Source organism: Bos indicus, chromosome 3 (assembly GCF_029378745.1).
Source record: "Bos indicus isolate NIAB-ARS_2022 breed Sahiwal x Tharparkar chromosome 3, NIAB-ARS_B.indTharparkar_mat_pri_1.0, whole genome shotgun sequence".
NCBI lineage: Eukaryota > Metazoa > Chordata > Mammalia > Artiodactyla > Bovidae > Bos > Bos indicus.
Window position 1 is genome coordinate 7077248 of NC_091762.1, and position 16464 is coordinate 7093711.

Consider the following 16464-nt stretch of genomic DNA (forward strand, 5'->3'; position numbering starts at 1 on the left):
TCTTCTCCTCCCACCTTCAATCTTTCCCAGCATCAGGGGCTTTTCCAATGAGTCAGTTCTTTTCATCAGGTGGCCAAAGTATTGGAGTTTCAGCTTCAACATCAGTCCTTCCAATGAATATTCAGGACTGATGTCCTTTAGGATGGACTGGTTGGATCTCCTTGTAGTCCAAGGGACTCTCAAGAGTCTTCTCCAACACCACAGTTCAAAAGCATCAATTCTTCGGTGCTCAGCTTTCTTTATAGTCCAACTCTCACATCCATACATGACCACGGGAAAAACCACAGCCTTGATTAGATGGACCTTTGTTGGCAAAGTAATGTTTCTGCTTTTTAATATGCTGTCTAGGTAGGTCATAACTTTCCTTCCAAGGAGTAAGCATCTTTTAATTTCATGGCTGCAGTCACCATCTGCAGTGATTTTGGAGACCCCAAAATAAAGTCTGTCACTGTTTTCACTGTTTCCCCATCTATTTGCCATGAAGTGATGGGACCAGATGCCATGATCTTAGTTTTCTGAATGTTGAGTTTTAAGCCAACTTTTTCACTCTCCTCTTTCACTTTCATCAAGAGGCCCTATAGTTCTTCTTCATTTTCTGCCCTAAGGATGGTGTCATCTGCACAGTTCTGCCTTTCCTATGATGTCATATAGCTGGAATCGTATAGTATGTAGCTTTTTCATATTGGCTTATTTCACTTAGTAATATGAATTTAAAGTTTCTCCGTGTGTTTTTCATGGTTTGATAACTCATTTCTTTTTAGCACTGAAAAAGATTTCATCGTCTGGCTGTACTAGAGTTTATTTATCCGTTCACCTACTGAAAGACATTTTGGTTACTTCTAAATGTTGGCAATTATGGATAAAATACTATAAACATCTGTATGAAGCTTTTTTTGTATGGACATAAGTTTTCAACTCCTTTCAGTAAATACCAAGGAGCACGATTGATAAATTGTATGGTAGTAGTATGTTTAGTTTTGTAAGGACCATCAAACTGTCTTCCAAAGTGGCAGGACCATTTGCATTTGCACCAGCAATGAAAGAGAGTTGCCGTTGCCCTACATCCTTGACAGCAGTTCGTGGCGTCAATGTTTTGCTTTGGGGCCTTTCTAGGTGTGTGCTTTACCTTTTTGTCGTTTTACTTTGCATTTTCCTGATGATATTTCACCCTATCCTCTTAAAGGCACAGGGGGATACATATGTTAAGATTGCATTCACTTTACATCTGTTTTTTGAAAAATCTTTTTCCTAAATATTGAAAAAAGTAAAACCTCCTTAAAAGAAAATTACTGGAGAATTAAAACATAGCCTTTACCACAAAATAGTGGACTTCAAAAGGGATTAAAGGGGTGAGCTTGCTGGCAAAAATAATATATATTTAGTGGTGGGACCTTTTTATCTCTTTGTTTTGCTTTGTGTTTGGACAAAGGCTGTTTCAGAGCAGTGGCAATTTTCTGGAATCTAGAAAGTGAACAGCTGAGATTACTAAAGGCTTAAATAACAAACTCTGTAGCTTGGTTTCAGCAAAGAGATATTAACTACTACAAAGAGTCAAATGTTCATAAAAGATTTTTTCCAAGTTGCAGAACAAGAGATGTTTGTTTGAAAATGAACAAATCATAAGAAAAGATTTACTTAGCCTATTCTTACATCTTTAGCATACCTCAACTAATGTAAACAGAGTTCTGACAGATGGAAAAACTTACACCAAAACCCCTCAGAATTCAAGGATGACACCACTGATATCCCTTCTTTCTACATTCCTCTTTCTTCCTCCCTTCATCCCTCCATTTTCTCCATTTAATCTCAAAATTGCACTAAAAACCTATTTTTATTTTAAATTTGTATTATTAATTATAATTTAAAAGTTTTATGGAGTGTTATTTTTATTACTGTATTTTGATTAATTTAATCTGATAATAGTTTATATTAGAAAATATACATTTTCACTAATTTATACTTTTATTTGTACTTTATAATATACTTATGACTTTTAAAGTATATTTAAACTTAACAAATACATAGTTTCACTGATCTTTGCTTTATAATAAGTAATAAAATGTTGGCATTGTCAATTTCAACAGTCCCAATGTGAACGAGTAGACATTTGGGCTCATGGACTCTACACATTTCAACTGTACTAAATTTTGCCAAATTGTTCTCTAAGGCTTTGGTATCTAAATACACTCCCATTCAGTCAGTTCATTAGTAGTATATAAAACTTGTAAAGCTGTATATCACAGCCAATACTTTGAATTAGTAACTCTTACATCTTTGCCAATTTGGTATGAAATGATATCTAATGTGGCTGCTGCTGCTGCTGCTGCTAAGGCACTTCAGTCGTGTCCGACTCTGTGAGACCCCATAGACGGCAGCCCACCAGGATCCCCCATCCCTGGGATCCTCCAGGCAAGAACACTGGAGTGGGTTGCCATTTCCTTCTCCAATCTAATGTGGCTTCATTTCTATTTCCCTAATTATTAGTGAAGCAACTTTTCATTTGTTTATTGGTCATTGTACTTATCATTTTCTTATTGTACATTAATGTTCTCATTTTACATTAGGGTTGCCATTATCTTCTCCCAAATTGTGGACTTAATCGCAAAAGTAGATACTATATTTATAGTATATTTTGATAAATAGAAGTTTTAATTTTAATATGCTGCTGCTAAGTCGCCTCAGTCATGTCCGACTCTGTGCAACCCCATAGACTGCAGCCCACCAGGCTCCGCCATCCCTGGGATTCTCCAGGCAAGAACACTGGAGTGGGTTGCCATTTCCTTCTCCAATGCATGAAAGTGGAAAGTGAAAGTGAAATCGCTCAGTCGTGTCTGACTCTTCTCGACCCCATGGACTGAAGCCTACCAGGCTCCCCCATTCATGGGATTTTCCAGGCAAGAGTACTGGAGTGGGGTGCCATTGCCTTCTCCAATTTTAATGTAGTGAGTTCTATTAATTTTATCTTCTGACTGGCACTTTTCATGATTTAAGAACGCCTTCCTTAACTCAAGGTCATTAAGTTGGTCACTTTTATTTCTCCTAAGTTTAGTGCTTTGTTTCTTTACAATTGGGTCTTCAATTAGAATGTGAAGCAAGAATCCAATTTTATTTGCTCCCACATGAAAACATTACCATTACCATTTAACAAACAGTCCCTCTCCTCCTCACTGATTAGTTATGCCAGCTCAGTCATATATCAAGTTTTTACATATTTATGCATCTGTTTCTGGGCTATTTTATTCCATTAATGTTTCTTCCACTACAGAGCTAGTTCCTCATTGTCTTAATTATAGCTTTTTAAAAAGACTTAAGACAGAAACATCCCATCACACACACACACATACACCACACCAGTTTTATCTTTCTTTTTCAAAATTGACTAGACCATATTTTTATGCAGAGGAATGACATGATCTGACTCATATTTTTCAAAAGGACTACCCTGACTGTTATGCAAAGAATAATAATGAATCAGAGAGGGGGGGGGGGAAATTGCTAGAGCTGTGTCCTTGAATAGATGAAAGTGGATGACAACCAGTGGAAATAGGAAGGATTAGCTTTGCAGATCAGCATGCAAAGTTCATCCATGGTAATAAAGGCAGAGTCTATGCCTGCAGACACTGTTATGTGTGGTGATGGGAATTTGGAAATTCTCTCCTGATGCTTTAATTTTCTCAGTGAAGTCATCAGTTACGAGTGAGATGTTGAAGGTTTAAGAAGAAAGCAAATGGTATAGAATCTCTGTTTGAGGGGAATAGGAAAATAAATGACTACCTGGAGGAATTAAGAGTCCACTTGAGATTTGTGATCATTGATTTAAGTGAGAATAGTGAACATGGCTACAGCCACATACAGCTGTAGTGAGTTGGGCTCAATCAGGATTCTGGGTTTGCTAATTAAGGAAATAAAGTGAAAGATGGTAAAGGAGTTGAAAAGAGTGATTATAATGGTGGGCAAGCAGTCTAATCTGTATAAAGAAGGGAGTGAAGACAAGTGAGCAAAAACCCTGAAAAGTGATAGGACTGATGGGCTGGAAGATCTGTGGGGTCAAGGGAATGTCGGGGTCCGTATACTAGAGAAAGGAGAAGATGTTTAGGACGAAGTGAGTGGGATGCATGAAATTCACATTATGAGAAGGTTCCCATTATTGGCAATTATATGGTAAAAATTACAAGTGAGGCTGGCTTTATGGCAGGCAATCTTATGCAGCCACACAGGGCCCGACTCAGAGAGCCCTGTACTTGGTTACCATCCAAGTACCTGTACTGCTGTTACCACCCCCAAATTCTGAATAACTTTTAAACAGGGACCTTAAATTTTCATTTTTCTCTGGGCCCCACAAATTACGTAGCCAATCCTGGTGATGAACATGGGAATGAGTGGGCAATGTAGGGGAAGACAAGATTGTTGGAGGAGGTGGGCTCAAGGAATGGAGAAATTGGAGTGTTAAAGAATAATCAACTTGCGAATTGAAATTGCCAACAATTTAGATAGGCATAGTACTGAAGGCAGTGACAGTGAACAAGGAGCTAGAACCTAGAGAAATGAAAGACAATAACCGGAGTTAGGAGCTGTCATCAATAGACACATCTTGATTGGGCAGTAGGTGACATAATCTACACAAAACTCAAAGCTAGAGTTTGGAGACAGGAAATGACACTGAGATGCTGCAGAAGCAAGAACGCTGGCCTCTCATCCAGGCCTGCAAGGGGAGGTCATGCAGGTACTCCTTTATGGTTCTGCAGGTTATGCAGGACTCCTTTTAGTGGAGTCCCAGAGAAGCAGGGTCCTTGGGACAGAGACTTGGCCAACAAAGGTCCATCTAGTCAAGGCTATGGTTTTTCCAGTAGTCACATATGGATGTGAAAGTTGGACTATAAAGAAAGCTGAGCACAGAAAAATTGATGCTTTTGAACTGTGGTGTTGGAGAAGACTCTTGAGAGTCCCTTGGACTGCAAGGAGATCCAACCAGTCCATCCTAAAGGAAATCAGTCCTGAATATTCATTGGAAGGACTGATGTTGAAGCTGAAACTCCAATACTTTGGCCACCTCATGCGAAGATCTGAGTCATTGGAAAAGACCCTGATGCTGGGAAAGATTGAGGGCAGGAGGAGAAGAGGACAACAGAGGATAAGATGGTTGGATGGCATCACCGACTCAATGGACATGAGTTTGGGTAAACTCTGGGAGTTGGTGATGGACAGGGAGGCCTGGCATGCTGCGGTCCATGGGGTCGCAAAGAGTCGGACATGACTGAGTGACTGAGCTGAACTGACTGGGACAAAGATAGTGCGTCCAGGTGTCCCTTGGAGCAAGAGGGTGACAGGGATGATTAGAGAAGAGGTTGAAGATAGAGAAGAATTTGATGACAGCAGACCTTGAGCACTAGAGAACACAAGGCAGGATTTCCTGGCTGGGAAGAAGGGGGTACAATAAGGTTGCACAAAGCCCTGTAGGATTAGAAAAGGGGGACAGACAACATGCGAGACTGGGGTTCTTGCAATGACTTAGGAACAGGGATAAAGGACATGATGAGATTAGCTGAATGGACTCCAGGTGAGGGTGGAGGGAAGACTGTGAGTGTTGGAGGATTAAGACGACTCCCTTGTCACCATGGTGACGGGGGCAGACGGCCCCAGGGAAGCAGGATCTTTTTACCTGTCTTAAGTGTAGATGCATGCTGAAAAATCATGTATCTTTTTAAAGTTTTATAAATGACATCTATAAAGTAATAATTAGAATAGGCATTAAAATAAGTTTTTATGTTGACCCAATAATATTGTGGGCTTCCTTGATGGCTCAGGTGGTAAAGAATCTGCCTGCAATGTGCAGGAGACCTGGGTTTGATCCCTGGATCAGGAAGAACCCCTGGATAAAGGAATGGCAACATCCAGTATTCTTTCCTGGAGAATTCCATGGACAGAGGAGCCTGGTGGGCTACAGTCCATGGGGTTGCAAAGAGTTGGACATGACCGAGCAACTAACACTAACACTAATAATATTGCGGCCATATGAAGTAGATACTAACCTCATTGCTCTGTAATCTCTTACAGTGCTTTTTTTGGATAAACATTTCAAAATAAATGCATATTAGTATTACAAGTTCAATAAAGCAATTTCTTCTAAAGTTTTGCTGCAATTTGGTTTGTTATTTCATTAAAAGTGCTTTGCAATGAGTAAGACTATATCTGAGCAAGGTCTGTCTTTCTAACCTAATAGTATATGGCTTTTGGACTAATTAACACAGACCCTCCTTTTGTTTTATTCTTTCAAACTCCTCTAGTAAATATTTTCTTAGGTGGATAATACAACAATTAGTTAAAAATAAAGTCATTTATTTAAGAATTTAACTTAGGCCATTTAATAAATGAGTTTCAAGAAATCATGTGATCAACCAAAAGCGGTGTATGAACCTTGTTTGGATCCTGATTTGAATAATATGTCTGTGAAAAGATATTCGTGGGACCTCTTCCCAAACAGTGGAATACTTTAATTTGTCACATATAGACAAGGATTCATGTAAAAGGTTTTGTTGCTTGTGTGATTCAGAGATACCCATTAGCTTATTCTGGCCTCAGGAAATACCACAAAAGGACTGGGATTTGAAGTCAGTTAAAGCCTCCAGACAATTGGCAATGAGCTGTAAATAGCTATCTGCCTTTCCAATTCAGTTGTAAGATGAGTCATCCGATTCCTTGGCGTGGGTGCAAGTGAAGGGGTGAGGAGCGATGAATCAGATCATTTGAACCTCACGTTAATGTTTTTGATCCTCATTTTTTACATTTTAATATTTCTTGGGAATCAGAACATAGGTAACAACTGATAGAGGCATTTAAGGGATGCATTTTTTTTCTCCTCAAACGCCTTTATTAAATTGATACAGTATTCTACAATTGATGACATCTGGGAATCGAAGAAATATGGTAGTGTATGCTATCTTTTGCTCTGGAAATTGCTCAGTTGGGTCTGTTATCTAAATTCTAGATAGATTACTAAGCTAGTGGCTCATGTTCTAATGAAGAATAAGAGCAGAATACACCACTTCCTTGCACATAATCCCTAATTCTCTGTTTTAGTTACATTAACTATCTATAATGAGATCAATGACATTTCAATTAATAAACAACACAGGAATGGCTCAATGGTATTTTGCATAGTGTATCAAGTAAGTACTAAGTGAAAAAATTGGAGAGAAATACCAAGACAATGAAAACTGTAAATTTTCTCTTATTCGCTTTACTACAGCCCAGACTTCCATCAGAATAAAGATTCCCATTAAAAAAAAACTCTCTTTCAAAGTCCCACAGATAAGAAGGCTTGAAATGATCAGTTTCTTTTTGGGATTCAAGATTGACAAAGGCTTTGCATATAACATACAATGATAGATGTTACCTGGATTTGCATATAAGAACATTGTGATTCACAGAGTCATCTTTCCACAGGTTTAAAAATTTTGTCTACACATACCGAATCTTCAAAGAGAAACATGGGTATTTCCACATACAGGTAAGGACATATAAGAACTCCTAGAACAAAAACAACAAAAACTGGGGAGAAGAACCTAAAAGCATCTCTGCCATGTGGAGGCATTCTATGGAAGCACTGTGAGTTAGAGTCAGATCAGTAATTAACCTTGTCTTCCTTTAAGAGAATAGAGACACACTAGAGTTGGGTTCAATTTTTTTTATAAAAAAAAAAAACAAAAACAAAAAAAACAAGGCTGTTTTCAGAAGTGTAGAGGCACAGAGTTCCTCCAGGGGTCAAATATACCAACCTGAACTCTATGTAAGACTACTGTCAAATTAGAAGACTAAATGACAGAGTGGGTGGAAAGGGAAGGCTGGCAGAGGTCCGAATGTTTAGGGGGTCGGGGGGTGCGCCATACCTGGATGAAAATACAAAAGGAAGCATCAGTCAACTGGCAATTTGGGGATTTTATTAATGTGTCTGGTTTACTGAGCGTTAAGCAGAAAAAAACCTTTTTTCTTTTGAAGTTACTTCTCTGGCAGCAAGTAGAGTATAATGAATGTCATTGAATCTTTAATTACTACTATAAGGATCCTGAAATAATCTTTCTGAATACTTGCAAAAAGGTTAAGCAGATCTTTTACTTCAAGAATTCTCAGAACCTTTGATATGCTAATATGCACTGTGACTACCTGAGATCCCCAGATACACACACACACACACACATATAATTTTTTCTTTGAAACAAAAGACATTGTTGAGGCAATTGACAAATTTTTGAATAAGATCTGTAGATCAGTAAACAGTATCACATCAACTTCCTTATTTTAGCCTGGGTATGTAATATTCTTGTTTTTTAGGAAATAGGAAGTATTTAGGTTAAAGGGATATCATGTCAGTAACTTTCATGTATTTTTTTAAAAAGGATAAATATATGTACATTTGTATATTTAGAAAGAGAGGATGAAAGGCAAATACAATAAAATGTTAACCTTTGGGGTGCGGGTGAAGGATATACATGGAAATTTAAAAAACATTTTTGAATCTTTTAAAGCAACTCATTTTAAAACATTTATTTCTTTATTGTGCATATTCTGGGAAATTCTGGATAATTCCTTAATGCCCCATTTTGTCTCTTGTCTGGACAAAACAGAGAAGCATCCACATCTCTTTTAACAGACGCAGGGGCATTTCATGGGAAGCAGCTCTACATCAGGGCCGGGGCTAGAAGCTGCCCTGGGCTGACGCGACAGCCTTTCATGGAGCCGACTTCCAGCTCAGCCCGAGTCTCTGTCACAGAGGTTAACACACTGCAGGTCCCAGAGCTTTCTCATCACCACCCCTCTCTGCAGACCAACACCTTGGCCCTCTGGGAACCACAGTGATCATCAAGAAACACAACTACACAAGAGCTGAGGAAATTTTTGTGTTTTTAAATTATTTCTATAAGATTGTAGTAGAGGGACTTCCCAGGAGGTCTAGTGGTTAAGACATTGCCTTCCAACTCAAGCGGTGCAGCTGTGACCCCTGGTTGAGGAACTAAAATCCCATATGCTTCATGGCCAAAAAACCAAAACATAAAACAGAGCAATATTGTAACAAATCCAATAAAAACTTTAAAAATGGCCCACATCAAAAAAAAGTGAAAGCATTATTATTTTTTTTTAAATGACTAGAAATTTGTGCTTTGCTTATAGCTGGTAAACAGAAAACAACTGTTCATAATTTTACCTGAATCATGCTGACATTTCCATTTTCAATTTAAATCCAGACATTTTGGTCTTATTTTCCTCTCACGGAGATTCTGAATTCAAGTATGTAGGCTTTTGTGTATACATATATATATATATATTTTTTTTTTTTTGCTATGTGGCTCGCAAGATCTTAATTCCTTGATCAGGGATTGAACCCAGGACCATGCAGTGACAGCACCGATTCCTAACCACTGGACCACCATCAAGTACAGAGATTGCATTTCCCATTGAAGTCCTCCTGCATCAGTCGCTTACACTCTCACATAAGCTCTTAGAGGGGTTACCCTCTACAGGGTACCTACAAGAGCTGCCCCCAGATTGCCATAGATGGGAACTCACTCAACACTGCAGACTGAGGTGGGGACCCTTGATTGTTAATCCTCTTTACTCACAGCAGCTCAAGCCAGAGCTCTGCTTTTAGAGGGAAGGTTTCTGTGTTTTGTGTGTGGTGTGAGCTCCCACACATGAAATGCCAGCCACCTGTTTTCAGTTCGCTGCTCAGAGGCAGCCCTGAAACCACTGTTGTGAGAGGTGTCAGCGTTCACATAGTTGCGTGGTGATGAGTGCTCTCCTTCCTGCACTTTTGCAGACAGCGGAAGGCGTTAGACGACAGATCTTTCCAAACCTGAAGGAACTGATCTCCAAGTTTGAAGAGCCACATCAAGGACTGATGTTTCACCTTGTAAAGCCAATAAAGAGAACCGGATCCTGCCTGAGATGGAGAAGATCGAAGATAGAGTTGGATGGTATTTATGGTAAAAACTTTCATAGGGGGGCCAGACAAGAGCCTTAGTCCCACTTCTACTACTGCCCTACTGGGTAGAATCCATACAGATAACCGCTCCTTTCTATGGTGTTAGCTCTAAAAAAGCCTCATCCTGCGAACAGCATTTTTCTATCTTGTTGGGAAGCAGCGCCTTCATGCTCCTGGTGGTGGCAAATGCACAGAGCTCTCTGTGCTCGGGCAGCCCAGGGAGAAGAGTCGTCCCTGGGCATTCCGTGAGCCAACTTCAAACTCACCCTGTGACCTTGTGCCAATCACATATTTGGGAATAGATGGCCAAAAAGCAGAATTTTCAAATGAGAAAAATGCTTCAACTTCTTTCTCCAAGCCGCATCCTGTTACATTTTGCTCAATATTTGCTAAGCATTCATTTATGTAGTGTTAGTGGACAAACTGGGCTTCCCCCAGGTGCTAGTGGTAAAGAACCCGCCTGCCGTTGCAGGAGACGTAAGAGATGTGGGTTTGATCCCTAGGTCTGTAAGATCCCCTGGAGGAGGGCATAACAACCCACTCCAGTATTCTTACCTGGAGAATCCCATGGACAGAGGAGCCTGGCAGGCTACAGCCCATAGGGTCGCACGGAGTCAGACACGACTGGAGTGCCTTAGCAGGGAGCAGGGGACTAATTATTTCAGATACATCCTAAGAGTTATCAAGCCATGGTGGGAAATGAGAGTGCAGAGAATCAGTAAATCTGAGTGCACAGGATCCAGGTCATATCCCAAGCAGCTACTCTTGTGTACACCCCTTGAAATCTGTTCGCAGAAAAGAATCTAGTATCCATCAGTCACAACATAGTTCGAATTTAGCTCAGACTTCCTGAGACATTTACAGTTTAACCCTGTTTTCTCAAGGTGGGATGTATGGTTAGAGCCCCATTAAAGGGATTTCTGTCCTCAGTGGGCAGGTGATGTAATGGGAGCAGAGGGCTAGCCAGGGAGCAAGGAGGGGAACAGACAGAGGGTTCCAGGAAGTCTGCGGTCACCACACACCCATTATACTCTGTCTACAGCCAAGCTGCCCTTTAGACTGCCGGAGAAAGCTTCTCACCTCCCCAGGACTAAACACAGTTTTTTAATTACGAGAAAACAGCCCTCCTCTCCCATTGTTTCTGTCTCCCTCCCCCAGGCAGAGGAGTGTGTAGCCCGTCACAGAGTTGCTTGCTATAGCTGCAGCTGCAGATGTGGTCCCATGGCCATTTTCTACCATAACTTACAGAAAGGAATAAAAATACAAAGAATAAAAGAGGGGCAGAGGAGCAACCTAGGGATGGACCCATGCTGTAGTCCTTAGGCAAACCCTGATGAGCTGCTCAGGGTGAGGGTGGCGGTAGTATTTGTCTCAGGGATAAATAAAATAACCACAAATCCCAAGAGGAGAACCCTTTGGAGTTCGTTCCAAGAGCTGAGCAGGAATCTCACCACACCAGTTGTCCAAGCTCAGGCAGCCTTGGCAGAACGAGCTCCTAAATCCTCAGCCATTAAGGCGGAAGGAACTTCCTCTGAGCTGCTCATCTTCTCCCCCGCCCCCGTTCCCTTGGCCACCTCAGAACAAGCCTCAGGTGTTCTCACCCTCAGGGAGGCATAGGTTCTCTGCTGTTGAGTGGAGGCATCTGGTGCTGGAAACTCTGGTACTTGACTTATAAACAGGCCCCCTATTTTGCCAGGAGAGCTCCCTGTGGTACCCCAGCCCGTGAAGATGTCACTCTGTTGTGGCATCAAGACCACCCTGTGCCTGGGCAGAGGGCTTCTTTCCCGCGAGAGGTGTTGGTCAGGGTGACTCCTGGGTGTGAAGCCTCACGGCTGGTCTCCTTTTCTCCCCAGAGAACAGTGGCAGTGACTATGTAGATGTCCTGCCTTGAAGGGATGGAGACTGGATGAAGCACTTATAGAAGCGGTCCTGCTTCTCCTGCAGGTGTGTGGGTCTGGAAGACCAAACTCTAGGGGACAACTTAGACTCTCCTGGTCTGAGTGACTGAAGATGTTTTGTTCACCAGCCTCAGAGAAATCAGTCCCTGCCTCCCATGCATACAAAACGAGGAGCTTCAAAACCCCATTCTCCCTCCCACTGTTCTTTCTTGGAATAGGACCGCCTGAACCTATTCTTGACTTGTTAAAGGTGCTACCACAACAACACCGTTGACGTCTGGTCGTCTTTCAACCAGGCGACCAGAGAGGAGAGAAGAGAGTGCTGCTGTCTCCTTCGGAGGCTGAGTTCCAGTCATGACGATGTGACTGCAGACAAACCGCTTCCTCTTTCTAGGCCTCTGTTCCTTCGTGGCTGGGCAGAGGACAGCCAACGCCCGGCCTCTCTGCTGAGGCTGGTTGAGTCAGGTGGCGTTGGGGAGCCCCTGAGTAACGGACATGGGTACTGGATCTCACACTCCCAAAACAGCCAACACATTCTCTGCCCCTGCCCGTGCTGGTCTTGGTGATGGTGGGAGCCCAGACCCACTCATGCACCCTCTCCCTCCAGCCTGGGCGACCCACCTTCTTTCTAATCTCCATCCCTGCTAAACATTGCCCTGGAGACACTTCCTCTTTGATTCTGCCTAGTTTCATTTATGCACTAACCACTTTAACAGCAGCGACGTGCTTCTGCTTTGCGACACGTGTGGGGATTTTGAAGGTGTGTCACAATGCAGAACCACGTCGCTGCTGTGAAAGTGGTTGGTGCTGTTTCTGACTAGGCTTTAAAGTGCGGTTGAGTCTCCCCGTGAATCCTCCACGGCACACAGAAATGCCTGCAGCTCAAAACCGTGCCCCATTTAGAGACATTACTGACTAGGAGCCCATTCCCGAGGGATTTGTCGCTTGGTTCTAAGGCCCTTTGTATTTTTCTCCTAGTTCACATTTTAAATTAAGACCTGCTTAGTGTGGAATGTACCACATGCTATGCCCATTCTCTGATCTATCTTCAAACCTTAGGGATTCATTTCACCCCCCTGGCCTTATTAAAGAGAGGTGCTTGGATTTCTGGGAAACAAGAACAGACATTGTGGTTGGAATCCCAAAAGCACGAGCCATTCTGACTTCTTAGGTCACAGCAAACCATAGTAGAGAAGAAGGGAACTGCAGGAGCCACATAAGCATACTTATGGATGGTTCAGTAAAGGACACCAGAAGCAAACCTGCTCCCCAGGGTTCGGCTCCGGGTCTTTGATTCATTCTGCATGGTACAAAGAACATGTTCCAGTTATCTGGGACTGCAGCAATCCTTGGCACAGAAAACATGGTCAGTGGAAATTTCCTGAATAAATCAATATATATGAAATGTGGTCACTCATTCTGGATAGCAAAGATTTGTTTGAACTCTATATATACATCTCAAAATCAAGTAGAATATGATTGTTAATTCAAGACCTTTCCATTATTACTCTCATAGAAGTGATTTCCTTTTTTCCTGAGCACCTATGCATAGCACCTTACAAGGAGCTTGATCCCTGGTGGGATTTCAGCCATATTTCTCAAACAAGCAAGCCACATTTCATAGTCAATGTGGATGTCGTTGCATAGTTCCCTGAAATTTAGAAGGCCGTGAACAGGTCATACGAAGAACAGCTGGAAGATCTGAGTATGTGGGACTGGAAGAGGGAAGACAATAAACTACAGCAGCCGTTTCAGTGTTGGCAGTGCCGTCCTGTGAAAGGGGGAGCAGAAGACTCATTGGGTGTGAAGCCAGACAGAAGAACTCAGAGCAGCGGCTGCGTGTTTACAGGAGGGCAGTCTAGCCACATGTAGGAAGAACTCAACGTAGGAAGAATCGGAGCCTGCTGGAGCTATCCTACATTCAAACAGTCCTCCGTCTTCTGGGGTCCAAATGACTTAGGTACGGAGAGTTGAGTTAATCACATTATTTAATTCTTAACTCATTATCACTATCCACCCATAAAAGACACATTCATTTTTCTTCCCTTCATCCCTCATTCCCATTCCAACGGAACCAGCTCCACACTATTTGATACATGCCCTTGTGTGGATGGGCTTCCCTGGTGGCTCAGATGGTAAAGAATCAGCCTGCAACGTTCAGGAGACCCAGGTTCAATCCCTGGATCAGGAAGATCCCCTGGAGGAGGCAATGGCACCCCACTCCAGTACTCTTGCCTGGAAAATTCCATGGATGGAGGAGCCTGGTGGGCTACAGTCCACAGGGTCACAGAGAGTCAGACACGACTAAGCAACTAACACTTTTTTTCCCTTTACTTACATGTATGCACTCTTGTAGAATATACAAATTTGGTTGAGACTATATATCTTTTATATTTACACACATGATATAGTGCTATTGCTCCAATTCTGTTATTACTTTTTTCCCCTCAATATTATGATTAGTTCTATTCCTTACTCTTGAGTGTACATCTAACCCAGTGCCTCTAACTCATGCATGGTATTCCACAGCATGCACCCATCACATTTTGTTTTCTCATCTCTCTAGAGACACACATCTAAGTTGGTTCCAACTCCCTGCTCCTAGGAACATCACTGTAATGAACAGCCTCTCTTTATGCACATGTAAGAGGCTTCCTCTGGACTATGAGGGTGGGTCATAAAGTGTACTCAGATTTAATTATGATACAATCAAGCCCATGAAGTGCTTTTTTGCCTTATGCTTTGTGCTTTTTGATCCCTGTTTTACAAGCCCTTCCCCACTCCAAGCGTCTATATATATATACTTTTTATTATATAATTTTACCTTCTACATTATACTTTTACCTTCTACACTAAAGGTTTTAACGATGGCAGGGACTTTTGCCTTTTTCAATGGCATATATCCAGTGTTAGAAAAGTCCTTCGCTCCTAGCAGATGCTCAATAAGTGTTTGTTGAATAAAGGATGAGTCTGGGGTTAACCTTTGTCCATGGTGAGAGGTAAGAATCCAGCTTTGTATTTTTCCATCTCTATTGAAGTGGTTTTCAGATTTATACCTGCTTAATAATCCATTGTCCCTCCTCTGGTTTATGGTTTCTTCTTTATGTCACAACTATTCTAATACTCTGACTTTGTAATTGTCTCTTAGGATAAGCACTCATTTTTAAAAATCATTTTAGCTATTTGTGGACCTTGATTCCTCCACAAACATTTTAGAATAAATAAGTTTCTTGAAACATCTTGCTGGAATTTTGAGTAAACTTGCACTTGGGGGAGACTGAAATTCTGGTGATGTTTTCCCATGTGTAAACATGCTACTCTAGTTATTTATGCCAGCTTTTTTGGTCTTTAATGAAATCATACATTTTCACTGTGGAAGTCCTGTATATTCTGTTAGGGTAATTCCTATTTTTAGTTGTTATAACTTTAAGTCATATATTTTGTTACGTTTCTGATAGACTACGACAGTAGCAAACTGCTTATGCTCTTGTTAGATGTCCTGGTTTATCTGTTGATTCTACTGTAAATTAAACTGTAAATTCTATGTAAATAATTTTGTCAGCTACAAATGATAGCATTTTGTTCTCCTTCCTTTCAACCCTTATGTATTTTATTTATTTTCTATGTTTACTCGATTGGCTAGGACCTCCACTATACATTAAATACGAATCAGAATGTGAGCGTTCTTGCGTTGTTCCCATATTGTGTGAAATGCTTAGTCATTTTCTCCACTTACGCACAGTGTTTGTTGTAGCCTTTAAGAAGGCTATTTTAGTTTTATCAGAAATGTTTTGAAATGTATTAAGTGATTTGCTTCTGTATCTACAGAGATAGCCACATTCCTTTAATCCTCATTCCATTATAGAGGTAAATTACATTAAATTCTTAACTTATACCATGCTTGTATGCTTAACTTGATCATTTTACATTATTTTTAATAAACTGTTGGATTCAGTAAGTTATTTCATTTAAGATTTTTGCATTAAAACTCATAAACCAAACAGAACTATAATTTGTTGAATCATGGTTATCCTAACCATGAAGAGTGGATGAAGCGGTCTTTATATTTTTTCTATTTTTTCACAACAGCTTTGTAAGGAAAAGTCTATGTGTTGTTTGAAAACTCATTAATACTCTTATAAAACTGAGTTTGAAGTTCTGGTAAAGAAGGATAGGGCATCTCTTATTATTCTATAAATATAGGGTTAGCGAAAAGTTCATTGAGGTTTTTATGAAAACACCCGAACAAACACTTTGGTCAAAACAGTATCTTTAATGCTCAATGGTTTATTCAATTATCTTGCCAAATTCGGCGCTCTTTGTTTTTCCAGGAATTTTATAAATTTTGTCTAAGTTTTCTAAATTATTGGCATATAGTTAATACTATTATTATTCTTAAAAACATATTGTGACCGTCATTGTATCTTCTTCTTCACTCTGTATTTTATTTGCATCTCTTTTTACTAATCAATTTTATGCGTCTTAATTGTCCTTTTTTTTTTAAATTTTACTTTATTTTTAAACTTTACATAATTGTATTAGTTTTGCCAAACATCAAAATGAATCCATCACAGGTATACATGTGCTCCC

At 40.7% G+C, this 16464-nt stretch overlaps 1 protein-coding gene across 2 annotated transcripts in view; it reads left to right on the forward strand.

Moving 5' to 3' along the window:
* SH2D1B (SH2 domain containing 1B) overlaps positions 1 to 15836 on the forward strand; it is a 30021-nt gene extending 14185 nt beyond the window's left edge. Inside the window, exons 2-4 of one of the 2 annotated variants that reach the window (XM_019986968.2) lie at positions 7444 to 7507; positions 9812 to 9977; positions 11830 to 15836. In XM_019986968.2, coding sequence (XP_019842527.1) covers positions 7444 to 7507; positions 9812 to 9977; positions 11830 to 11867 — 268 coding nt within the window. In that variant the 3' untranslated portion in view covers positions 11868 to 15836. The remainder of the gene's footprint in view (positions 1 to 7443; positions 7508 to 9811; positions 9978 to 11829) is intronic. The other variant, XM_019986977.2, reaches the window with a different exon arrangement.
* The last annotated feature ends 628 nt before the right edge of the window (positions 15837 to 16464 follow it).